The 23027-nt window shown below is 36.1% G+C and overlaps 1 protein-coding gene across 3 annotated transcripts in view; it reads left to right on the top strand.

Annotated features, from left to right (window-relative positions):
* The window catches only part of prkdc (protein kinase, DNA-activated, catalytic subunit), a 68242-nt gene that overhangs the window by 34570 nt on the left and 10645 nt on the right, over positions 1 to 23027 (top strand). For all 3 annotated transcript variants that reach the window (XM_058060909.1, XM_058060908.1, XM_058060910.1), the window contains exons 48-74: positions 334 to 453; positions 1925 to 2065; positions 2178 to 2329; positions 3120 to 3251; positions 3888 to 3999; positions 4912 to 5036; positions 5112 to 5261; positions 5339 to 5512; positions 6764 to 6862; positions 8498 to 8708; positions 8797 to 8971; positions 9039 to 9236; positions 9321 to 9433; positions 10691 to 10822; positions 10890 to 11069; positions 11156 to 11364; positions 12504 to 12642; positions 12724 to 12912; positions 16329 to 16553; positions 16633 to 16741; positions 16811 to 16913; positions 16996 to 17158; positions 17233 to 17407; positions 17740 to 17933; positions 19069 to 19252; positions 19349 to 19509; positions 21841 to 22052. In XM_058060909.1, coding sequence (XP_057916892.1) covers positions 334 to 453; positions 1925 to 2065; positions 2178 to 2329; positions 3120 to 3251; positions 3888 to 3999; positions 4912 to 5036; positions 5112 to 5261; positions 5339 to 5512; positions 6764 to 6862; positions 8498 to 8708; positions 8797 to 8971; positions 9039 to 9236; positions 9321 to 9433; positions 10691 to 10822; positions 10890 to 11069; positions 11156 to 11364; positions 12504 to 12642; positions 12724 to 12912; positions 16329 to 16553; positions 16633 to 16741; positions 16811 to 16913; positions 16996 to 17158; positions 17233 to 17407; positions 17740 to 17933; positions 19069 to 19252; positions 19349 to 19509; positions 21841 to 22052 — 4277 coding nt within the window. The remainder of the gene's footprint in view (positions 1 to 333; positions 454 to 1924; positions 2066 to 2177; positions 2330 to 3119; positions 3252 to 3887; positions 4000 to 4911; positions 5037 to 5111; positions 5262 to 5338; positions 5513 to 6763; positions 6863 to 8497; positions 8709 to 8796; positions 8972 to 9038; positions 9237 to 9320; positions 9434 to 10690; positions 10823 to 10889; positions 11070 to 11155; positions 11365 to 12503; positions 12643 to 12723; positions 12913 to 16328; positions 16554 to 16632; positions 16742 to 16810; positions 16914 to 16995; positions 17159 to 17232; positions 17408 to 17739; positions 17934 to 19068; positions 19253 to 19348; positions 19510 to 21840; positions 22053 to 23027) is intronic.

Here is a 23027-nt window from a genome sequence, read left to right as displayed (position 1 = left end):
TGACTGTCTTACTGCATCCCAAGTTCAGATGCAATAGCAAGCTGAGAGCGGCCTTGCTTATGTAGCTCAATAGTCGTAAAGCACTCAAAGACTGAAAGCTTATTTGCCTTTGTCATCAAGTGATCAAGCTAATACAAAACAAAATTTAATCCTAATTTTTGCCAAGATTTTGGCTTTTAAATGCGATGATAGTGAATCCTCGTTTGCAATAAATGATTACTCTTGTCTCACTTATCTTGTCTCACATATAATGGAAAAAAATAATGAATATAGCCAGGAATAATATATTATATTATTTACATTTGAAAGCCTTTTTCTGTGTCGACGAAACAGGGCAACGTGCCGAGTGACCTTCCTCCTTGGATGAAATTCCTTCATGGGAAACTGATGAATCCAGCCACACCCTTGAACATCAGACTCTTCATTTCAAAACTGATCATCAACACAGAGGAGGTGAATATCGGTTTATGTGACTTCATCCTTGATGGTCTTAAAAGAAAAAAATACACAGAAAAAACTGCAAATAATGGACATGCACAATTTTTGAAACTTTAAACCCTATTATATGCCTCTCAGGTATTCAACACATTTGAAATGGACTTTTACACATGTTGTACTTTCAAAACGTGCAGTCAGTTACACATCATCATCTGTTGGAAAGTGTTGAGTGAATAGCTAGCGCCGTCAAAACACTTTCCATTGAAGTTACGAAAAAATACACACGTTACACATGATGTTCTTCCAAAACGTGCGGTGAAACATCATCATATTTTGCTAAAGTGTCTTACTGCTGGAAAGTGTTGAGTGAATAGATAGTGCCATCAAAGAACTTTCCATTTAAAGTTACTAAAAAGGCACATGTTGTACTTCCTATTAAAGTTACTAAAAAAGGCACATGTTGTACTTCCAAAATGTGCAGTTACACATCATATCTTGTAAAGTGTCTTCCTGTTGGAAAGTGTTGAGTGAATAGCTAGCGCCGTCAAAACACTTTCCAAAAAACTTTCCATTAAAGTTACTAAAAAAAAAGCACATGTTGTACTTCCAAAATGTGCAGTTACACATCATATCTTGTAAAGTGTCTTCCTGTTGAAAAGTGTTGAGTGAATAGCTAGCGCCATCAAACCACTTTCCATTGAAGTTACGAAAAAAGACACACGTTACACATGATGTTCTTCCAAAACGTGCGTTGAAACATCATCATATTTTGCTAAAGTGTCTTACTACTGGAAAGTGTTGAGTGAATAGATAGCGCCATCAAAAAACTTTCCATTTAAAGTTACTAAAAAAGGCACAAGTTGTACTTCCAAAACAAAGCCCTCCATTGCTGCAGCACTCTTTTCCAGCCAGCAGATAGTGCCATTACACTTTCCATTGAAGTTACTAAAAAAAAGACGCGCTACGCAAAACGTGCAGTGACATATCATATCTGGCTAAAGCGTCTTCCTGCTGGAAAGTGTTGAGTGAGTTCACTTGCAAGACAAAGCCCTCCATTGCTGCAGCACTCTTTTCCAGCCAGCAGATAGCGCCATCAAACCACTTTCCATTGAAGTTACTAAAAAAAGACACATGTTGTACTTTCCAAACGTGCAGTTAAACATCATCATATCTTACTAAAGCGTCTTCCTGCTGGAAAGTGTTGAGTGGATTCACTTGCAAGACAAAACCCTCCATTGCCGCCATCAAACCACTTTCCACTGAAGTCACTAAAAAATACACATCTTACACATGTTGTACTTCCAAAACGTGTAGTTAATCATATCTTGCTAAAGCGTCTTCCTGCTGGAAAGTGTTGAGTGAATTAACTTGCAAGACAAAGCCCTCCACTTTTTTTCCCCCCACTTTCTATTGAAGTTACTATGTACTAAGTTACTTTGTATATTTTGTATAAGTGTATATTTGTATGTGTATATTTGATGTACAGGTCTTCCGTCCGTATGCCAAGCACTGGCTGGGGCCATTGCTGCAGCTGGTGTGTGGGCGCAATGGAGGAGAGGGGATTCATTTTATGGTGGTGGATATTGTTGTCACGGTGCTCTCTTGGACAAGCCTGGCAAGACCTAAGGTTTTTTTTCCAAAATACTCTCATACCACATGCATCTGGCGTAATACCGATTTTTCGTGATGTGGAAGTTTAACATACGCAGTAAAATACGACATAATATTTGTTGTCTCAGGGGAACCCCAGAGATGAAGTACTTGCCAACCGACTGTTAGAGTTTCTGATGAAACACAGCTTTCACTCCAAGAGGTCCGTGTTTCGCCACAATCTGGAGATCATTCGCACTCTTGTGGAGTGTTGGAAAGACTCTCTACATGTGCCACACAGGTAGTATTTTAACAACTCCAAATAAAAAAAAACATGTTTTTTGTGAAATTTTGTTGTTGCGATGAAGTTTTTAAAAAAAAAAGAACGTATATTGGGTAATAGGAGTGTAAAGGTCACCATAGGGGTGTTATTTCATGTCTAGAGGGCTCCAATACTGTTTAATACTGTTCTAATACTGTTTTCTGTGCTCTTAACTATGAAAATATTCCATTTTTAAATAAGGAATCTTACTTTGTGGAAATGCACTTATCAAGGATCAGGCCTGGAACTAATTAACCGCAATAAACCAAAGGATTTGACAATTTTGAATATTGTTTTTACATAACATTATAGCTGCTTCACTGTTGCAACTTAATATACTGTATTATGAAAACATCCAATCCAATCCGCTTTATTTATATAGCACATTTTATAAACAGAGTTTCCAATGTGCTGCACAGACAAGTAAAATAAAAAGTAAAAATAAAATACAATAAATAAAGGTACAAATTAATTAATTTAATTTATGTATTTATTTATTTATTATCAATTTATTATTTTTTTTTATTTTTTATTTAATCCAAAACTAAAAGATCAAATAAGAAATAAAATAGTAAAATTAAATTAAAATAAAAAAATGAAAAATAAATAAAAATATTAAAAACGAGAAGCTAAGCAATAAAAGTGTAAAAAAAATCAAAAAGACACTAAACACTAAAAGACACAGGACCATACAACTCACTCCGAGTTAAAAGCCAGAGAATAAAAGTGTTTTTTTTTTAAGAAAAACATGGCTGTCTTTTGTTTTTAGTGTAATATACGAGCGCTTCTGTGGCACGGACCCGAACAGTAAAGACAACTCTGTGGGACTTCAGCTCCTCGGAATCATCCTGGCCAACAACCTCCCTGCTTATGATGCCTCTTGTGGGATTGAGTATGGCAGGTAAATGAATGAATTAATGATCATAGCAACTTTATTTTGTAATGTTCTACCCATTCCAACCACAGTAACACTTACAATGAATTTTATTTCTGTTTACCTTCCCCTTTGTATGGTCTACAACCACTGTCGATGTGCATGTATTTTATGGTAATGGTTTAATTTCATTTGAACATGCATCAGATTCCAATTGAATGCATCACATAATCAGTTCACAGTTCCACATGTCCAAAAGGAGTAGGAAGAAGCAAAGCTTATTAAGTCCTACCCCTCCATCTGGTACTTTTACAATCAGTAACTGTTACATTTGTTCACTTCCTGCTTTCCTAATATACTTTAAGTTATTTTTATTTTATTTTTTTTTAATTTTAAAATTTTTACAATTTTTAAAAATTAAATTTTTTTAATTTTTTTAATTTTTCAACTAATTTTTTATTTTTTTTATTTTTTTTTAAATTTTCATTTTTTAACTAATATTTATTTGTATTTTTTGTCGCGTACCGAAATACGAGGTGATATGACCATACAATGACATAATGGGTACCATAGTAACTGTCAATATAGTGATTGTACTTTTACTAAGCAACTGAATGCAGCATACCGGAATCTTTGGTTTCATGGCGCCTTATGTCTTTCCAGATACATCCAGTCTCTCACCAACAACCTCACCTTTGTACGCTATAAAGACGTCTACTCGGCTGCTGCTGAGATTATCGGCCTCATCCTGAAGAACATGACTGAAAACGATAACGTATGTCACTTTTCTCTCCGTCAAATATTTTTGTAGTTAAGTATAATATGGCCCACAGTTTATAACATTAGAGCTCTCAAAACATGAAATAGTACCCCTATAGTCAGGTTTACATTTGTAGTACACAATACACGATCGAGTGAGGGCACAATGTTCGAACCGCAAAGTGGCGAGTGACGACTATACGTACCAGGGATGTCCAAACTCCGACTCAGGGGGGCTACGGCACATTCTAGAAATGAAATACTGAAAACAAAAGAAATGGCAACAATGGGAAGGGGGAATGTGTAATCATAGGTGGTAATAATATATGCTTTCTCACCTATAAACACAGTTTATATATATATATATATATTTTTTTTAATCTCTACTTGCCCACACGCACACACACAACTTTAAATTATTATTTATTCAAAATTATTTAAATTATTTGTGCAATTCACTGTTTGCACTGTACATTGTTGTTCATATTTGATGTCATCTATTTATTCTCCACATTATTATTATTAATTATTATTATTATTTAATAATAAAAAATTAAATAATAAATTAAATAATAAAAAATTAAAATCAGGCAACGAGATTTCGTTGGCAATTTCACTGCTGTTATTGTGCAATGACAATAAAGGAAGTCTATCTAGCTATCTAGCTAGCATCTATCTGTCTAGCGAGCCTCTATCGAGCTAGCTAGCATCTAGCTAGCATCTAGCTAGCCCTCTAGCTAGCTATCTAGCTAGCTAGCTAGCATCTAGCTAGCTATCTAGCTAGCTAGCTAGCATCTAGCTAGCATCTAGCTAGCATCTAGCTAGCATCTAGCTAGCTAGCTAGCATCTAGGGGGAAAAGTTTGGTCAACTCTGGTTTATACAGTGAAACCTAACATGAATTAATTTTTTTTCAAATTCTTCTTCCAGCATCAGCAAGAACTTCTCAGTCTTGCTGCAAGTCAGATAACCAATCTGAGGAAAAAAGACATGAACGACAAGTTCGTCATCTGCGTGAACAAAGTGTCAAAGCACTTTCCTCCTTTTATGGACAGGTGAATCTCTCGTATTGATTTATGTATTCAGGCTAAAAAAAAAAACATTTGTAAGCCGTCCTTTTCCTTTTGCAGGTTTGTCAATCACGTGTTCTACCAACTCCCAAAGTTGCACGGCATCTTAAAAGTCAACTGTCTGGAATGTGTGCTGAGTCGAGCCGATGTCATCCCAGACATTTTTTTGCAGCTCAAAACCACAGCCTTCATTCAGATGATGGGCCATAAGTACGTGTCGGTCAACACGACACCAACGCCATGTTGAACGGATACGCTAACATACGCCGTTTTGATTTTGAATGCAGGGATGAAGTCGTACAAAGAGTGTGTCTGGACATCGTCCACAAAATCCTTGCACGCCTCACTCCGCCGCAGCTGCAGGAGTTCCTTGGAACTGTGACGTCTTTTGTCACACACCCTTCACCGGTGTGCCGAGAGAGGATGTATGACATCCTCATGTGGGTCCAGGACAACTACAGGTATCGCTCTATTGCACAAGATTTCTATTTCATGGATAAAATTGTCATTTTACATGAATAAAGTCAAAATATAAAGCAGAAGAAGTTGTAATATAACAAAGTATTTTTATAAGAGTAACATAATATGAGAAAAATGTCATTTTTTACAAGAATTTTGCAAGAATAAAGTCAAAATATCAAGTGAAAAAAGTTGTAATATAACAAAGTATTTTTATGGGAATAACATATGAGAAAAATGTCATTTTTTACAAGAATAAAGTCAAAATATAAAGTGGAAAAATTGAAATATAACAATGTATTTTTATGAGAATAACGTAGTATGAGAAAAATTTCATTGTTTACAAGAATTTTGCAAGAATAAAGTCAAAATATAAAGCAGAAAAAGTTATAATATAACAAAGTATTTTTATGAGAATAACATAATATGAGAAAAGTGTCATTTTTTACAAGAATTTTGCAAGAATAAAGTCAAAATATAAAGTGGAAAAAGTTGTAATATAACAAAGTATTTTTATGAGAATAACATGAGAAAAATGTCATTTTAATAGTATAACATTTCAATATAAAAGAAAAAAAAGATAAAATATGTTGTTTTTTTATTAGTTTGCGGGAGGAATTTGTAATCTGACAAAAATAAAGTCATAATTATGAGAGTTGAAATACTTGGAACATTTTTGAAAAATATGTAATTTTACAAAAATAAATATTAACAGAAGTTATATTGTAGCAAGAAATCAGGATTTTACGCGAAACTTGTATTATGAGAAAAATAATAAATAAAAAATAAAAATTATTAAAAAATAATTGTAGCAACAGAGTTGAGCTATTAAAGAAAAAAAAATTATAATTCAAGTCGTAATATTTTGAGAACCAAACAAAATAAAATTAGGTTGCAGGCAAAAGTTATCATTTTTAGAGAAGAAAAGTCACAATATTACCAAAATAAATGTTATTATAATTTAAAGGGGACCTATTATGCTAATTTTTTTGACCCTTTGTATTGAGTTGTGGACTCCTGTAGAGCAGTTACACACAATAGCCTGCACCGAAAACTCTCTTCCACATGCGCAAACCTGATTTATCTGAAAATTGGCAACGTTTAACACAAGAATACAACATATTTGTGTAAAAAAAATACTCCAATGACACGTTTTCATCTGTATCACAAAGCTGAGCCAATCATACACATGTATAACATATGTTCTTGATATGCTGTATGTAATGATTGATTTTTTACTATGATTTCTCTAGTGATGATGAAAGCATGACAGACGCCACCTCACTTGAAGTTTTGAATACAGCTAAAGAGACGCTACTGCAAGGATTGACTGAAGACAACCAAGGCCTCCAGTAAGTACCATCTGATCATAATAATAATTATTATTATTATAGTTAATAACCACTTGGTAGAGCACAGACCTCCTCCAAAGTGGAAACATTTTGAGCTGGCAACTAACATTATAAAACCATTGTATTCACATTTTGTGTGTATAAAAAAAAGTAAATTCATATACTAGGAAAGCACTCTGAGTGTGTAGAATGCTAACAATTATAACATGCTAACCTTAGCATGCTAACACCTTGTATAATAGTCGTGTTAATTGTTTGTATAAGTGCCTACCTCTGAAAATGCTAAAAATGTTGGCATGCTAACACCTAGCATGATAGCACTAGAGTGTCTACTTAAGTTCATATTTATGAAAATCACAAAAATGCAAACATGTTAAAACTAGCATGCTAACATCTACCATAGTAGTGTCTACCTATGAAATGGGTAAACCTCTTTACATGCTAATGTCAGCATGCAAACACCTAGCATGATACTAAGTGTTCATACCATGAAAAGGGCTAAAAATGCAACTATGCCAATATTAGCATGTTAGCAATTCTAACATGTGAATGTTAGCATACTAACGCCTAGCATAATGGTGTCTAATGGTGTCTAGCATAATAGCCCTGAGACACTCAGTGCTATCGTGTAGCTATGTTAATAGGACTATGCTAATATAAGCGTGTTAACAATGCTAACATGCGAATGTTGGCATACTAACGCCTAGCATAATTGTGTCTACCTATGAAAATTGATCATTTTTAGCATGCTAACACCTGGCATGATATTAAGTCTTCTCATTGAAAAAGCTAAAAAACGCTACCATGCTAACATTAGAATGTTAGCAATGCTAACATGCTAACATTTGCATGCCAACACCGAGCACGATAGCCCTGAGACACAGTGCTATCGTGTAGCTATGCTAATAGGACTATGCTAATATTGGCATGTTAACAATGCTAACATGCGAATGTTGGCATACTAACGCCTAGCATAATTGTGTAGACCTATGAAAATTTATCATTTTTAGCACGCTAACACCCGGCATGATATTAAGTCTTCTCATTGAAAAAGCTAAAAAACGCTACCATGCTAACATTAGAATGTTAGCAATGCTAACATGCTAACATTTGCATGCCAACACCGAGCACGATAGCCCTGAGACACAGTGCTATCGTGTAGCTATGCTAATAGGACTATGCTAATATTAGCATGTTAACAATGCTAACATGCGAATGTTGGCATACTAACGCCTAGCATAATTGTGTCGACCTATGAAAATGTATCATTTTTAGCATGCTAACACCCGGCATGATATTAAGTCTTCTCATTGAAGAAAGTAAAAAATGCTATCATGCTAACATTAGAACGTTAGCAATGCTAACATGCTAACATTTGCATGCCAACACCGAGCACGATAGCCCTGAGACACGCTAGCAATGCCAATATATAAATGTCAGCGTGATAACACCTAGCCTGATACTAAGTGTTCATATAAGTGTCTACCATGAAAAGGGCTAAAAATGTTGCTAATGTTAGCAATGCTAACAACTGGCATGACAATAGCGTTTTATATATGTCTACCCATAGCAAATATTGTTAAATAGCCAAAAAGGTAAGAATTTAAATGAGTATAATCTGCTATTTGTTTGCAGGTTGTATGTTCGTAATTTCTGGAGCCAAGAGAAGCGCCTTCCAACTGCGACGCTGGAGCGAATGTTGACCGTGCTGCATTCACTGTACACCTGTAAAATTGAGAAGTGTTTCTTGAGCCTGGCAACCAATCTTCTGTTGGAAATGACCAGTCAGAGTCCCGATTTCAAACGAAACCTGTTTGAGTATCCTCTGTCGGAGTGCACCTTTCAGGTTCGTATCTAAGCAGACTTAGTAAAAACTTATGTTTTTTGTGGGATTTGTTGTTGCAGTGGACTGATTTTTTTGTTTTTTTTTACAGGATTATTTAATTGATTCCAACTGGCGCTTCAGGAATACAGTGATGACTCCGATGTTCGTTGAAACCCAAATGTCTCAACTCCCTGAGAGTGTGGCGCCATCCCAGTCAGGGGCCGTGAGCGGGAAGCTGCGAGCTACTCAGACCACACTTGAGTTCACCCAAACCCAAGCACCAGGTACCACTTAGGAATCACGATTTGAAATACTTTACTACCACTGACCTTCTATAAATTACGTTTTCAGGTCGACGCTCGGCATACAACTGGCTGACTGGCAGCACTGTGGACACCCTGGCCGACTACACGGTGTCTGATTCCTCGTCACTGTTGGTGTTTGACAAGAAAGCAGCGAGGCCAAGTTCAGCACGACGACCAGTGGGTGAAGGCTTTGGTCGACGGCGCCTCACTGCATCAACGGACGAAATGGACAGTAAAACCAGAGGTAAGTCCACCTTTTGATTTTCACCATTCAAACTTCTTTAAGAATACCACACTGAGTCTAAAAAAAAGTATATTTTTTAAACAGATGACAATGAGAAACGGCAAAAAATCCTTCAATTAAGACGGCGATTTCTTAAGGACCAGGAGGAGAGCCTGATTTTTGCACAAAAGGAGGTCCAAAAACAAAAACGACTCAAGGTAATAAAGACCCATTGATCCATCTGTTGTTGTGGATGCAACCATGTAGAAATAGCAATGACATGCAAAGAATAATGTAATGGTCATGGTTTAATTTCATTTGAACATGCATCAGATTACACTTGAATGCATCACATAATCAGTTCACAGTTCCACATGTCCAAAAGGAGTAGGAAGGAGCAAAGCTTATTAAATCCTACCCCTCCATCTGGTACTTTTACAATCAGTAACTGTTACATTTGTTCACTTCCTGCTTTCCTAATATAATTAAATTATTTTCTAAATTTTAACTTTATTTTGTTAATTTTTGAAATTTTATTTTTATTTTTTTAATAATTTATTTTTTTGTCACGTACCAAAGTATGTGGTGATAACATACTAGGTTAAATAGGTTAATAGGTGAAATAAAAGGCAAATTAAGTAAAGAAACAAAAAAGGAAGAAGCAAAGCTTATTAAATCCTACCCCTCCATCTGGTACTTTTACAATCAGTAACTGTTACATTTGTTCACTTCCTGCTTTCCTAATACATATATATATATATATATATATATATATATATATATATATATATATATATATATATATATATATATATATATATATATATATATATATAATTTTATTTTTTTAATTTCTTTTATATTTATTTATTTATTTATTTTTAGATGTTTTTATTTTTTTTTAGATTTTAGAAATAAGGAGTTGGTATGTTCTCTGTAGGCGGCATTATGAATTATCCTTACTGACCTTACTGACTGTTACATTTGTTCACTTCCTGCTTTCCTAATACATTAAAAATAAATAAATAAAAATTGTATATATATATATATATAAATTTTATTTATTTATTTTTACTTTATTTTATTTTTTATTATTTTTATTTCTTTTATATTTATTTATTTATTTATTTTCAGATTTTTGATTTTTTTTTTTAGATTGTACAATTAAGGAGTTGGTTTGTTCTCTGTAGGCGGCATTATGAATTATCCTTACTGACCTTTTTTGCAGTACATTTAGCGAGTGAAGATTGCTTTTATAGTTATTAGCCCATATTTCCACACAATAAGTAAGAAAGAGCAATAAAGAGTGTGGAGTAATGTATATCTGAAAGGCTCATTAAATGGCCAAATTGGTGCCAGTGCAACTGTAGGAGAAACACTGAGCTTTATTATGGGTGAAATATAATAATTATGCCGAAATTGGCACATTACAGAACCACTTTTTGAGAGTTTTAATTTTTTTTTTTTGTCCGCAGGAGCAAAAAGCCGATCAGAGGCTACGAAAGGAGGCTCAGGTGACTCTGTATCGGAACTACAGATTGGGAGACTTTCCAGATATCCAAATCCCTTGCAGTAATCTCATTGCCCCCCTTCAAGCGGTTGCACAGGTGACCCTGCCACGACGGTCCCCGGTCCAGCATGTCACACATACCGATAACCATTGTTCTTGTGTAGAGGGATCCGATTCTGGCCAAACAGTTGTTCAGCGCCCTATTCAGCGGCATCCTTCACGAAATGGAAACGCATAAAACCAGACAAGAGGCAGCAGAAATAAAAGAGAACCTTCGATGCACCATGAACCAATTCCTGGCCAAGAGTACACTCTGCTTCCCACCATTTATTGCATGTGTGCAGGTATGCCCATATGTAGTTTCTTATATACAGAAAGTGCATATATTATTATGTATATTTCCTTTATACACAAATATGTCTGCCTGAAGGACATGTGCTACCAGCATCGAGACCTTCTTCACATCGATCCAGCACACATCAGCTCCACCAGCTGTGCGAGTCTCCAGCAGCCGTCGGGCATCCTGCTGTTGGAAGAAGGTTTGCAGCATCTTAGCATCCAGGATGAACCTCCTGCCAAAAGGTCTAAAGGGCGCAAAGAAATCCCCCCGGACACCAACAAATGGGTGCACCTTGCAAGGTAACTGACCGACACAGTACAATGGTTGACCTCTAATTTCCAGGGTCAACTACAGTATTTTGGAAATGTATTTTAATTTTTATGATAATAGATTACAGCAAATAAACATTAAAATGTAAACATTGTCTTTGAACCTAAATTAAAACTAAAATAATGCTGTTTGCTAACAGCAGAAAGGACACCAACAAATAGACGGTGTAGACATTGAAAGGGTGAAGGAAAATAAATTTCTGGGGATCACAATAGATGAAAATATGAGCTGGAAAGCTCATATTACAAATATACAACATAATTAATAAAATAAATTAATATAAATTAATTAATAAATTAATAAAATAAGGTAAAAAAATAATAAAATAAAACTAAAATAATAAAAGATAAAAAATAATAATAAAAAATAAAAATAAAATTTTATTACGAAAGCAGGAAGTGAACAAAAAATAATCTAAAAATAAATAAATATAAAAGAAATAAAAATAATAATAAAAAAGTAAAAAAATATATATATATATATGTATGTATGTATTTATTTCACTACTGTGTTTTGTGCAATGACAATAAAGGGAGTCTATCTATGTATTAGGAAAGCAGGAAGTGAACAAATGTAACAGTTACTGATTGTAAAAGTACCAGATGGAGGGGTAGGATTTAATAAGCTTTGCTTCTTCCTTTTTTGTTTCTTTACTTAATTTGCCTTTTATTTAACCTATTAACCTATTTAACCTAGTATGTTATCACCTCATACTTTGGTACGTGACAAAAAAATAAATTATTTAAAAAAATAATAATAATAATAATAAAATAAAAAATAAATAAATAAAATAAAGTTAAAATTTAGAAAATAATTTAATTATATTAGGAAAGCAGGAAATGAACAAATGTAACACTTACTGATTGTAAAAGTACCAGATGGAGGGGTAGGATTTAATAAGCTTTGCTTCTTCCTACTCCTTTTGGACATGTGGAACTGTGAACTGATTATGTGATGCATTCAATTGTAATCTGATGCATGTTTAAATGAAATTAAACCTATATTTTGTAACGCTACTAATACAGATTGTACAATGGATTAATTTGCTTTTTATTGTAAAAAAAAATATATATATATATCAGATTAAATGTTCTGTTTTGTCCTCCAGGCTTTACAGGGATTTGGAGGATTACGATGTTGTTCGTGGCATCTTTGCTGGTAAAGTTGGAACCAAGTCCGTCACCTGTGCCGCACTACAAGCCGAAGCCAGCACCGACTTTGCTGAAGCCGCTAAACTCTACAATGAGGTACTTGATTTGTTGATTTGTTCATCAAACTAAAAAAAGTCTTCCACGTCTAAACAATATTTCTCCCAACACTCCTACCAGGCGCTTAACACAAAAGACTGGACTGACGGCGAGCCCACCGGGTCTGAGAAGGACTTCTGGGAAATAGCTGCAATGGAAGCCTACAGCCATATGAATGACTGGAAATCTGTGCAGTACTGCTCCACGGTCAACATTGATGAAAATACCCCACCCGACCTTCAAAACGTGTGGCTGGAACCCCTCTACCAGGTAAGTGAATTGAAGTTTTACAGAGGAAGTTTCTTGTGAGTACATTTTTTACAGTAAAACCTCTTTTCTTGCCATATACATGAAGTGTATGCATATTTATATATAAATGGGACTTATTAGGCTCACTTTCAGCCCTTGTATATTGAATTGTGGACCCCTATAGCGCAGCTACAAATAGAAAACTTTCTAGATCTCAAAAATTTCTAGAATCTGCACCTATTCCAGTTGTAATTTCCTTGGATTTTCAAAACGATCTGTTTTAATTTATTTCTCTTCTATTGTGCAATTGCGTCATCACGTCTTTTTACATCTTGCCAAAAAAAAACAAAACATGTAAAAGACATGAGTATGTTTTTGGAATTGGGTGTTTACAATTGAATGCATCACATAATCAGTTCACAGTTCCACATGTCCAAAAGGAGTAGGAAGAAGCAAAGCTTATTAAATCCCAACCCTCCATCTGGTACTTTTACAATCAGTAACTGTTACATTTGTTCACTTCCTGCTTTCCTAATGTGTTTTTAATACTTTTTTTTTTACTTTAATTTATTTTAAAAATTTATCTCTTAATTTGTTATATTTTTTAATGTATTTATTTTTGTCACGTACCAAAGTATGAGGTAATATGACCATACAATAACATAATGGGCACCATAGTAACTGTGATATATAACTAGTGATATATATATATATATATACATCATGACTGGTTCAAGACGCCTGTTCTCTATTCTTTGTTAAAACTTGCCTTCCAAGATGACGTAATGTCTGTTTTGGTCAAGTAGTTTGTAAAATAAATGTGTATAAGTCGCAAAAAATGTGACTTGTACTCCAGAGCGATTTATGTATGTTTTTTTCTATGCAATTATGCATTATTGGCCGTTCTGCGACTTATAGTCCAGAAAATGTTTTTTCCTGTATACTTTTTTTTTTAAACATGCTCTAAAATAACATTTGCCTTGCTCACACAGCTTGAAAGTAAAATTGCAGGAAAAAAAATAGCATACAGTGGAACCCATTTATGTCATTGTTATTGACGTCACGTTAAGCGGGCAATTTTTAGTAACGCTAACCTGCCAACCCCAAAGAAATGTAGTTTTGATACTTTTGATACAATAATGGATTTTACAGCCAAAATAAAATCACTGCTCATCACGGAGAACATGTGGAGAGGTGCATGTGATGCGGCTTTCAGGTTCAAAGTGATCCATCCAGTGCAGGGGTGGGCAAAGTAATAAAATTTAAGTTTTATTTTTCATTTTATTATTTTTTACCTTATTTTATTAATTTAAATTTTTTAATTTTTAACATTTTACATTTAACATTAACATTTTTTATTATTTTTTTTTTGGTCACACACTGAAGTACAAGGTGATATGACCATACAATGACATAATGGGTACCATAGTAACTGTCAATTTGGTGATATATGTACAGTCCCTGACAAAAGTCTTGTCGCTTATCCAAGTTGTAGGAACAACAAATAATAACTTGACTTGTAGTTGCTCAATTGGAATCAGAAATGACTTATATGAAAGGCAAAGCCCTCTAGATTATGCTTTTTATATCAAAATAAAGTTTTGTACCATTCATTGAGTTTTATCATTTAATTAGGACATAAAGGTCAGATTTTGCTTGGACAAAAGTCTTGTCGCATACAAAAAAATGTAGAAATAATACATATACTTAATTTTGAATACACAAATATGCTACAATAACATCAGAACATAAAGTCATTGTACCTTGGAAAAAATAATTAATATTGTGTATGGCTTCCATGAGCTTGGAGGACTGCATCCATACGTCTTGGCAATGACTCAAATACCTTATTGATGAAGTCATCTGGAATGGCCAAGAAAGCAGTCTTGCAGGACTCCCAGAGTTCATCAGGATTTTTCGGCTTCATCTTCCAAGCCTCCTCCTTCATCTTACCCCAGACATGCTCAATAATGTTCATGTCTGGCGACTGGGCTGGCCAATCCTGGAGCACCTTGACCTTCTTGGCTTTCAGGAACTTGGATGTGGAGGCTGAAGTATGAGAAGGAGCGCCATCCTGCTGCAGAATTTGCCCTTTCTTGTGGTTTGGAATGTAATGGGCAGCGAGAATTTCTTGATATTTCAGAGTTGATGTTGCCATCAACAGCCAACCAAAAAATCGTGTTGCATTTGCCAAGGCCCACAGCTTGCAGAAAGGATGGACAGTGGAAAAGTGGCAGAAGGTTGATTTTTCTGATGAATCATCCATTGAACTGCATCCCAATCGCCGCAAATACTGCAGAAGACCTGTTGGAACCCGCATGGACCCAAGATTCACCCAGAAAACAGTCAAGTTTGGTGGAGGAAAAATCATGGTTTGGGGATACATCCAGTATGGGGGTGTGCGACAGATCTGCAGAGTGGATGGCAACATCAACAGCCTGAAATATCAAGAAATGCCCATTACATTCCAAACCACAAGAAAGGGCAAATTCTGCAGCAGGATGGCGCTCCTTCTCATACTTCAGCCTCCACATCCAAGTTCCTGAAAGCCAAGAAGGTCAAGGTGCTCCAGGATTGGCCAGCCCAGTCGCCAGACATGAACATTATTGAGCATGTCTGGGGTAAGATGAAGGAGGAGGCTTGGAAGATGAAGCCGAAAAATCCTGATGAACTCTGGGAGTCCTGCAAGACTGCTTTCTTGGCCATTCCAGATGACTTCATCAATAAGGTATTTGAGTCATTGCCAAGACGTATGGATGCAGTCCTCCAAGCTCATGGAAGCCATACACAATATTAATTATTTTTTCCAAGGTACAATGACTTTATGTTCTGATGTTATTGTAGCATATTTGTGTATTCAAAATTAAGTATATGTATTATTTCTACATTTTTTTGTATGCGACAAGACTTTTGTCCAAGCAAAATCTGACCTTTATGTCCTAATTAAATGATAAAACTCAATGAATGGTACAAAACTTTATTTTGATATAAAAAGCATAATCTAGAGGGCTTTGCCTTTCATATAAGTCATTTCTGATTCCAATTGAGCAACTACAAGTCAAGTTATTATTTGTTGTTCCTACAACTTGGATAAGCGACAAGACTTTTGTCAGGGACTGTATATATATATATAGCACATCATGACTGGTTGAAGACTCTTCATCCTTGTATTTAGCAAACTGCTTGTATTGTTTCTTGAATTGGCTCATCGTTGTGCATTGTTTGACTTCCTTACTCAATCCATTCCATAGTTTGATATACAGGTCTCTAATAATGATAAAAACCATATTTCCAAGGTTTTAAACAGTTTTTCTCTGCAAATATATTCCATTTATAATCCTACTTTGCAGAAATTCACTTATTACGGTTGAGTGTGGAACCCATAAACTGCAATAAACGAGGGATTATTGTCCAAAAAAATGTTTTTTTTGTTGCAGGACATGTACCTGCCGCACATGATCCGAAGCATGCTCAAGCAGCTTCAGCTGGGTGACAGGAACCAAAGTCTTCTCAGCTTCATCGACCAAGCCATGAGGGTGGAAGAGCGCAAAAAGCTGCTGGAGAGTCACTACAGCCAGGAGCTCAGCTTACTCTACATCCTGCAGGAGGACTACGACCGCGCTAAATACTACACCAACTCCGCCATGCAGCTCTTCATGGAGGTCTTTGAAGACCAAAAAGAACCACAGCTGATCATTACCGTGCATTTTATGACTTGTTCTGCTTTACTCGTTCTTCTAGAGTTACTCAAGCGTGGATACGTTACTTTCGCAAAGCCGTCTAACCATCCTGCAGTCGGTGCAGGCCTTGACGGAAATCCAGGACTTCCTGCACTTCATCAGAGGAGAAGGTAAAGAATGTAGGCAGGGTTCCGCTGTACATAACTAATAACTAATATTTCATATCAATTGCGCTTTAGTGTCCTTGAAATCCCTCAAGCGGCTCGTCAGTTTATGGACCGAGCGATATCCTGATACTAAAGTGGATCCGATGAACGTGTGGGATGATATCATTACTTCACGGTGAGGAACCCAAAAAAAAAAAAAAAAAGTTCTTCCGATTTCAAAATGAGACCACCTTCTTCTTCTTGCTTGATTTATCCAGATGTTTCTTCCTGGACAAAATCCGAGAAAAGCTCCAAAGTCACGGAGACGCCGATTCCATGGATGTGGATGGCTCTGAAGACCATACAGCGGACCTGGACACGCTAGTAAACAACTGCAAGTTCAGCATGAAGTTACACATGGCTGATAGCGCGAGGAAGCAGGTGCACTACCCGACACTGATGATGATGATGCCTTCACGTGTCCGCCTTCATTCTAACATTCACCTTGCTTTCAGAATAACTTCTCCGTTGCCACCAAGCTGCTGAAGGACCTTCAGAGAGACGCCAAAACAAAGAGACGGTGGCTCCAGGAGTGGGTCCACGCTTTCAGCCGGTTCAGCCATAAACGCAGCCAATCCCAGGGCCCGTTGGAGCAACTCAGTGTCATGTTGAAGACCGTTCCACTTCTGGGTAAGCTGGTCCACATGAATGTGGTTTCGAGTCGATGCGATACCAAAGAGCTCAATTTTTGGTCTCATCTGACTACATCTAATTCTACGAAGTCACTTAAGAACACATTATAATGGGACCGGCTGTGATTTGTAGCTTGTTATTTCATCTCCGTACAGTAGGTGGCAGTAACTTCGCTTCTTAACACACCTTACATGCACATGTTTTGCTGGAGAATAAGAAAAATCTCATAATTTTCGCTTTTTAATCTCACAAATATGAGTCATAACTTCAACAGGCTTCCATAAGAATGTGGTCCTCACTTTGAAAATATTGTTTTTTTTTTCCTGCAGAGGACCTCCAACCCGACTGCCAAAACGCAACATCTGAGGTGTACAGACACCAGAAGATCCTCCAAGGAACGTCTTTCCAAGTCATGGCCGCGGCCGTCGGCAAAAGCCCCTCCGTTTTGGAAACCATTGAAGCTGACAAAGCGGAAAAAGTCGTTCAACTTTCAAGAAGCGCTTGGCCCGTTCAAGATATGAAGGTATTGAACCTGTCCCCCAACAACAATCCCAGACATTCCCACCCTCGACCATCTCTGTGTGGAGTTTGCATGTTCTCCCGGTTTTCTCCGGGTACTCCGGTTTCCTCCCACATTCCAAAAACATGCTAGGTTAATTAGCGACTCCAAATTATCCATAGGTATGAATGTGAGTGTGAATATTTGTTTGAAAATTGGGTGCAGAAAAATGTATAATATATATTATGGGAATAAATTATAAATGACAATTATAAAACAGCTGTACTGTTATGAGAATAAAGTCAAAATATTATGAGGAAAAGGTCACATTCTAACAAAAAAACGTTTATCGGTCCGATGTTTATCGGTACTGATGTTTATCGGTACTGATGATTATCGGTCCGATGATTATCGGTACTGATGATTATCGGTACTGATGATTATCGGTCTGATGATTATCGGTCCGATGTTTATCGGTCTGATGATTATCGGTACTGATGTTTATCGGTCCGATGATTATCGGTACTGATGATTATCGGTCCGATGTTTATCGGTCTGATGATTATCGGTCCGATGTTTATCGGTCTGATGATTATCGGTCCGATGTTTATCGGTCTGATGATTATCGGTACTGATGATTATCGGTCCGATGTTTATCGGTCTGATGATTATCGGTACTGATGATTATCGGTACTGATGATTATCGGTTCTGATGATTATCGGTCCGATGATTATCGGTTCTGATGATTATCGGTCTGATGATTATCGGTACTGATGATTATCGGTACTGATGTTTATCGGTACTGATGTTTATCGGTACTCATGATTATCCGTCCGATGATTATCCGTCCGATGATTATCGGTTCCGATGATTATCGGTTCCGATGATTATCGCCATTAAATGCTATCAGTTGATTTTGGATTGTTTCCCGATATTAAAAGAATGCTGCATACAACACATGTGTTCATTCCACCACAGGACATATGTCATGTTACATATATTGGTATCGGCTGATATCGGTATTGGAAATGGAGAGTTGGACAATATCGGTTTTTGGCAAAAAAAAAAGCCAATATCGGACATCCCTAGTTCTTATGGGTTACATGAGTTTTATGTTTACTTTTACTTGTCTTAACTTGGCTGATGTTTTCCCTGTAGGAGGTCGAAACGGGGTTACAGATGCGAGCACTGGCGTTACTTTGCGACGGCTCCAGAAAAGCCGATGAAGAGCTGGAGACTACGGAACGGCAACATGTGGACACGGGTAGCATTATTGAAACGTACATGTCTTTAGCCGATTTCTGTGACAAACTGCTGCGACAGGCGGATCAGGGGGACACCAGTGAGTTTTATTTTTTTATTGTTTTTATTTTTTTATAAATAAATGAGGCCACTTCTTCCAGACAAAATGGCTGTTTTGTGTTGAATTGTGTTACAGGAAGTGAGTTCCCAGACCTTTTGGCACTGCCAGTGCATGTAGTGGGGAGCATGTTAAAAGCACTGAAAATGAACTCTGAGGACGCCCGTTTGAAGTTCCCTCGTCTGCTACAAATCATCGAGTTGTTCCCCTCGGAGACGCTGGACCTCATGACAAAGGAGGTTAGTCTGATAGGAGTCAAAAACCTACAATGTACCTTGTTGGGTGGTGTCGTAATGTGGTGTCCGAACGCCAAAACAATTCAGGAGGCAGACTTGCAGTTCACCCAGTCACACTAAAAATAACTTTAAAAAAAATTAAATTGGGGAAAAAAAAGAATGACTTGACTTCCCAAAACAACAAGAAAAAAGGTATTCGCTCACATCATTGAAATCTAGTACTGCAGCGTACGGCAGTACTGCATATTTTTTTAAAAAAGATTAAAGACACACCTTTTTAATCAGGCTTTTAACTAATATTTTTAAACTTTTCTTATGTTTTTATCTTTTTAGTCCTATTTTATGCTCTTAGTCTTCAGCTTTTAACTCCAGTGTTATGTTTTTATCTTTTTAGTCCTATTTTATGCTCTTAGTCTTCAGCTTTTATCTTTTTAGTCCTATTTTATGCTCTTAGTCTTCAGCTTTTAACTCCAGTGTTATATTTTTATCTTTTTAGTCCTATTTTATGCTCTTAGTCTTCAGCTTTTATCTTTTTAGTCCTATTTTATGCTCTTAGTCTTCAGCTTTTAACTCCAGTGTTATGTTTTTATCCTTTTTAGTCCTATTTTATGCTCTTAGTCTTCAGCTTTTAACTCCAGTGTTATGTTTTTATCTTTTTAGTCCTATTTTATGCTCTTAGTCTTCAGCTTTTAACTCCAGTGTTTTGTTTTTTTTCTTTTTAGTCCTATTTTATGCTCTTAGTCTTCAGCTTTTAACTCCAGTGTTATGTTTTTATCTTTTTAGTCCTATTTTATGCTCTTAGTCTTCAGCTTTTAACTCCAGTGTTTTATTTTTATCTTTTTAGTCCTATTTTATGCTCTTAGTCTTCAGCTTTTAACTCCAGTGTTATGTTTTTATCTTTTTAGTCCTATTTTATGCTCTTAGTCTTCAGCTTTTAACTCCAGTGTTTTATTTTTATCTTTTTAGTCCTATTTTATGCTCTTAGTCTTCAGCTTTTAAGTCCAGTGTTTTGTTTTTCTTTTTAGTCCTACTTTATGCTCTTCGTCTTCAGCTTTTATCTTTTTAGTCCTGTTTTATGCTCTGTCTTCAGCTTTTAACTCCAGTGTTATGTTTTTATCTTTTTAGTCCTGTTTTATGCTCTTAGTCTTCAGCTTTTATCTTTTTAGTCCTATTTTATGCTCTTAGTCTTCAGCTTTTAACTCCAGTGTTATGTTTTTATCTTTTTAGTCCTATTTTATGCTCTTAGTCTTCAGCTTTTAACTCCAGTGTTATGTTTTTATCTTTTTAGTCCTATTTTATGCTCTTAGTCTTCAGCTTTTATCTTTTTAGTCCTATTTTATGCTCTTAGTCTTCAGCTTTTAACTCCAGTGTTATATTTTTATCTTTTTAGTCCTATTTTATGCTCTTAGTCTTCAGCTTTTATCTTTTTAGTCCTATTTTATGCTCTTAGTCTTCAGCTTTTAACTCCAGTGTTATGTTTTTATCCTTTTTAGTCCTATTTTATGCTCTTAGTCTTCAGCTTTTAACTCCAGTGTTATGTTTTTATCTTTTTAGTCCTATTTTATGCTCTTAGTCTTCAGCTTTTAACTCCAGTGTTTTGTTTTTTTTCTTTTTAGTCCTATTTTATGCTCTTAGTCTTCAGCTTTTAACTCCAGTGTTATGTTTTTATCTTTTTAGTCCTATTTTATGCTCTTAGTCTTCAGCTTTTAACTCCAGTGTTTTATTTTTATCTTTTTAGTCCTATTTTATGCTCTTAGTCTTCAGCTTTTAAGTCCAGTGTTTTGTTTTTCTTTTTAGTCCTACTTTATGCTCTTCGTCTTCAGCTTTTATCTTTTTAGTCCTGTTTTATGCTCTGTCTTCAGCTTTTAACTCCAGTGTTATGTTTTTATCTTTTTAGTCCTGTTTTATGCTCTTAGTCTTCAGCTTTTAACTCCAGTGTTATGTTTTTATCTTTTTAGTCCTATTTTATGCTCTTAGTCTTCAGCTTTTAACTCCAGTGTTATGTTTTTATCTTTTTAGTCCTATTTTATGCTCTTGGTCTTCAGCTTTTAACTCCAGTGTTATGTTTTTATCTTTTTAGTCCTATTTTATGCTCTTAGTCTTCAGCTTTTAACTCCAGTGTTATGTTTTTATCTTTTTAGTCCTATTTTATGCTCTTAGTCTTCAGCTTTTAACTCCAGTGTTATGTTGTTAATTTAGCCTGACTTAACACAGCACTATTATCAATGGCATAACTCCACAAACAATGAAATCCTGAATCCAACAACATGAGTTCTCATTCACTCATTCACTTTGTCACTGGTGGTTAAAATGTGTTTTTTGTTTGTGTTGTAGCTGACGTCGGTCCCCTGTTGGATGCTGATTGGTTGGATCAGTCAGATGGTGGCCCTTTTGGACAAGCCTGAAGCTGTGGCCGTGCAGCATTGTGTGGAGCAGATCGCCCAATGTTACCCCCAAGCTCTGGTTTACGCTTTAATGATCAGCAGCGAGAGTTTTCACTTTGAGGACTCGGCGACGGGATTTCGGCAGCAAGAGTTTGTCAACAGGTAATATAACAACAAAATATCATTTTATTATGGGCTTGCTCAGTAATGCAAGCCCCATAGTCTATGGGGTATGGGTTGCAAGCCCATATTGTTATTCCTTGTGGTGTTTAGCTATTATTATATCGTAATCTTCACATTTTTGTGCGCGTAATGAGGCCAAAACCGCAAGAAGGACCCCCACACATGTTACACCGCCGGAATCGTGACGCTCGGGACTACAGCGGTATTTATTTTTTGGAACGTTTTGTGTAACTATGGCGACGCTATAAACCAAAACGTTCAAAAATGGGCCACTAGATTAGGTACACCTGTTCTATTTTTAGAACAGCCACATTCCAGAGAAAACGAGAATTTACAGACTTTTCACAGCCTTGTAGCTCAGCCATACGGCCATGATTTACGGCTCATTTTTTTAGATAAACTTCTCAACTCTCTCTGTGGCTAAATGCTAATTGCTAGCATGTTAGCATTTAAGCTAATTCACTCATGTCTAAAGGCAAATACACACATGGCATGATGTAGGGAAGTTATAGGACAACCTTGGCACTTTCTAAACTTGAGGCCCTCTTGCTAGGTGCTAGCATGATGACTGTTAGCATGTTAGCATTTAAGCTAATTTACTCATGTCTAAAGGCAAATACACTCATGGCATGATGTAGGGAAGTTATAGGACAACCTTGGCACTTTCTAAACTTGAGGCCCTCTTGCTAGGTGCTAGCATGATGACTGTTAGCATGTTAGCATTTAAGCTAATTTACACATGTCTAAAGGCAAATACACACATGGCATGATGTAGGGAAGTTATAGGACAACCTTGGCACTTTCTAAACTTGAGGCCCTCTTGCTAGGTGCTAGCATGATGACTGTTAGCATGTTAGCATTTAAGCTAATTTACTCATGTCTAAAGGCAAATACACTCATGGCATGATGTAGGGAAGTTATAGGACAACCTTGGCACTTTCTAAACTTGAGGCC

This window comes from Doryrhamphus excisus, chromosome 21, assembly GCF_030265055.1.
Source record: "Doryrhamphus excisus isolate RoL2022-K1 chromosome 21, RoL_Dexc_1.0, whole genome shotgun sequence".
In the NCBI taxonomy this organism is placed as follows: domain Eukaryota; kingdom Metazoa; phylum Chordata; class Actinopteri; order Syngnathiformes; family Syngnathidae; genus Doryrhamphus; species Doryrhamphus excisus.
The sequence above is the reverse complement of the archived record's forward strand: the minus strand, read 5'-3'. Positions and strand labels throughout refer to the sequence as shown.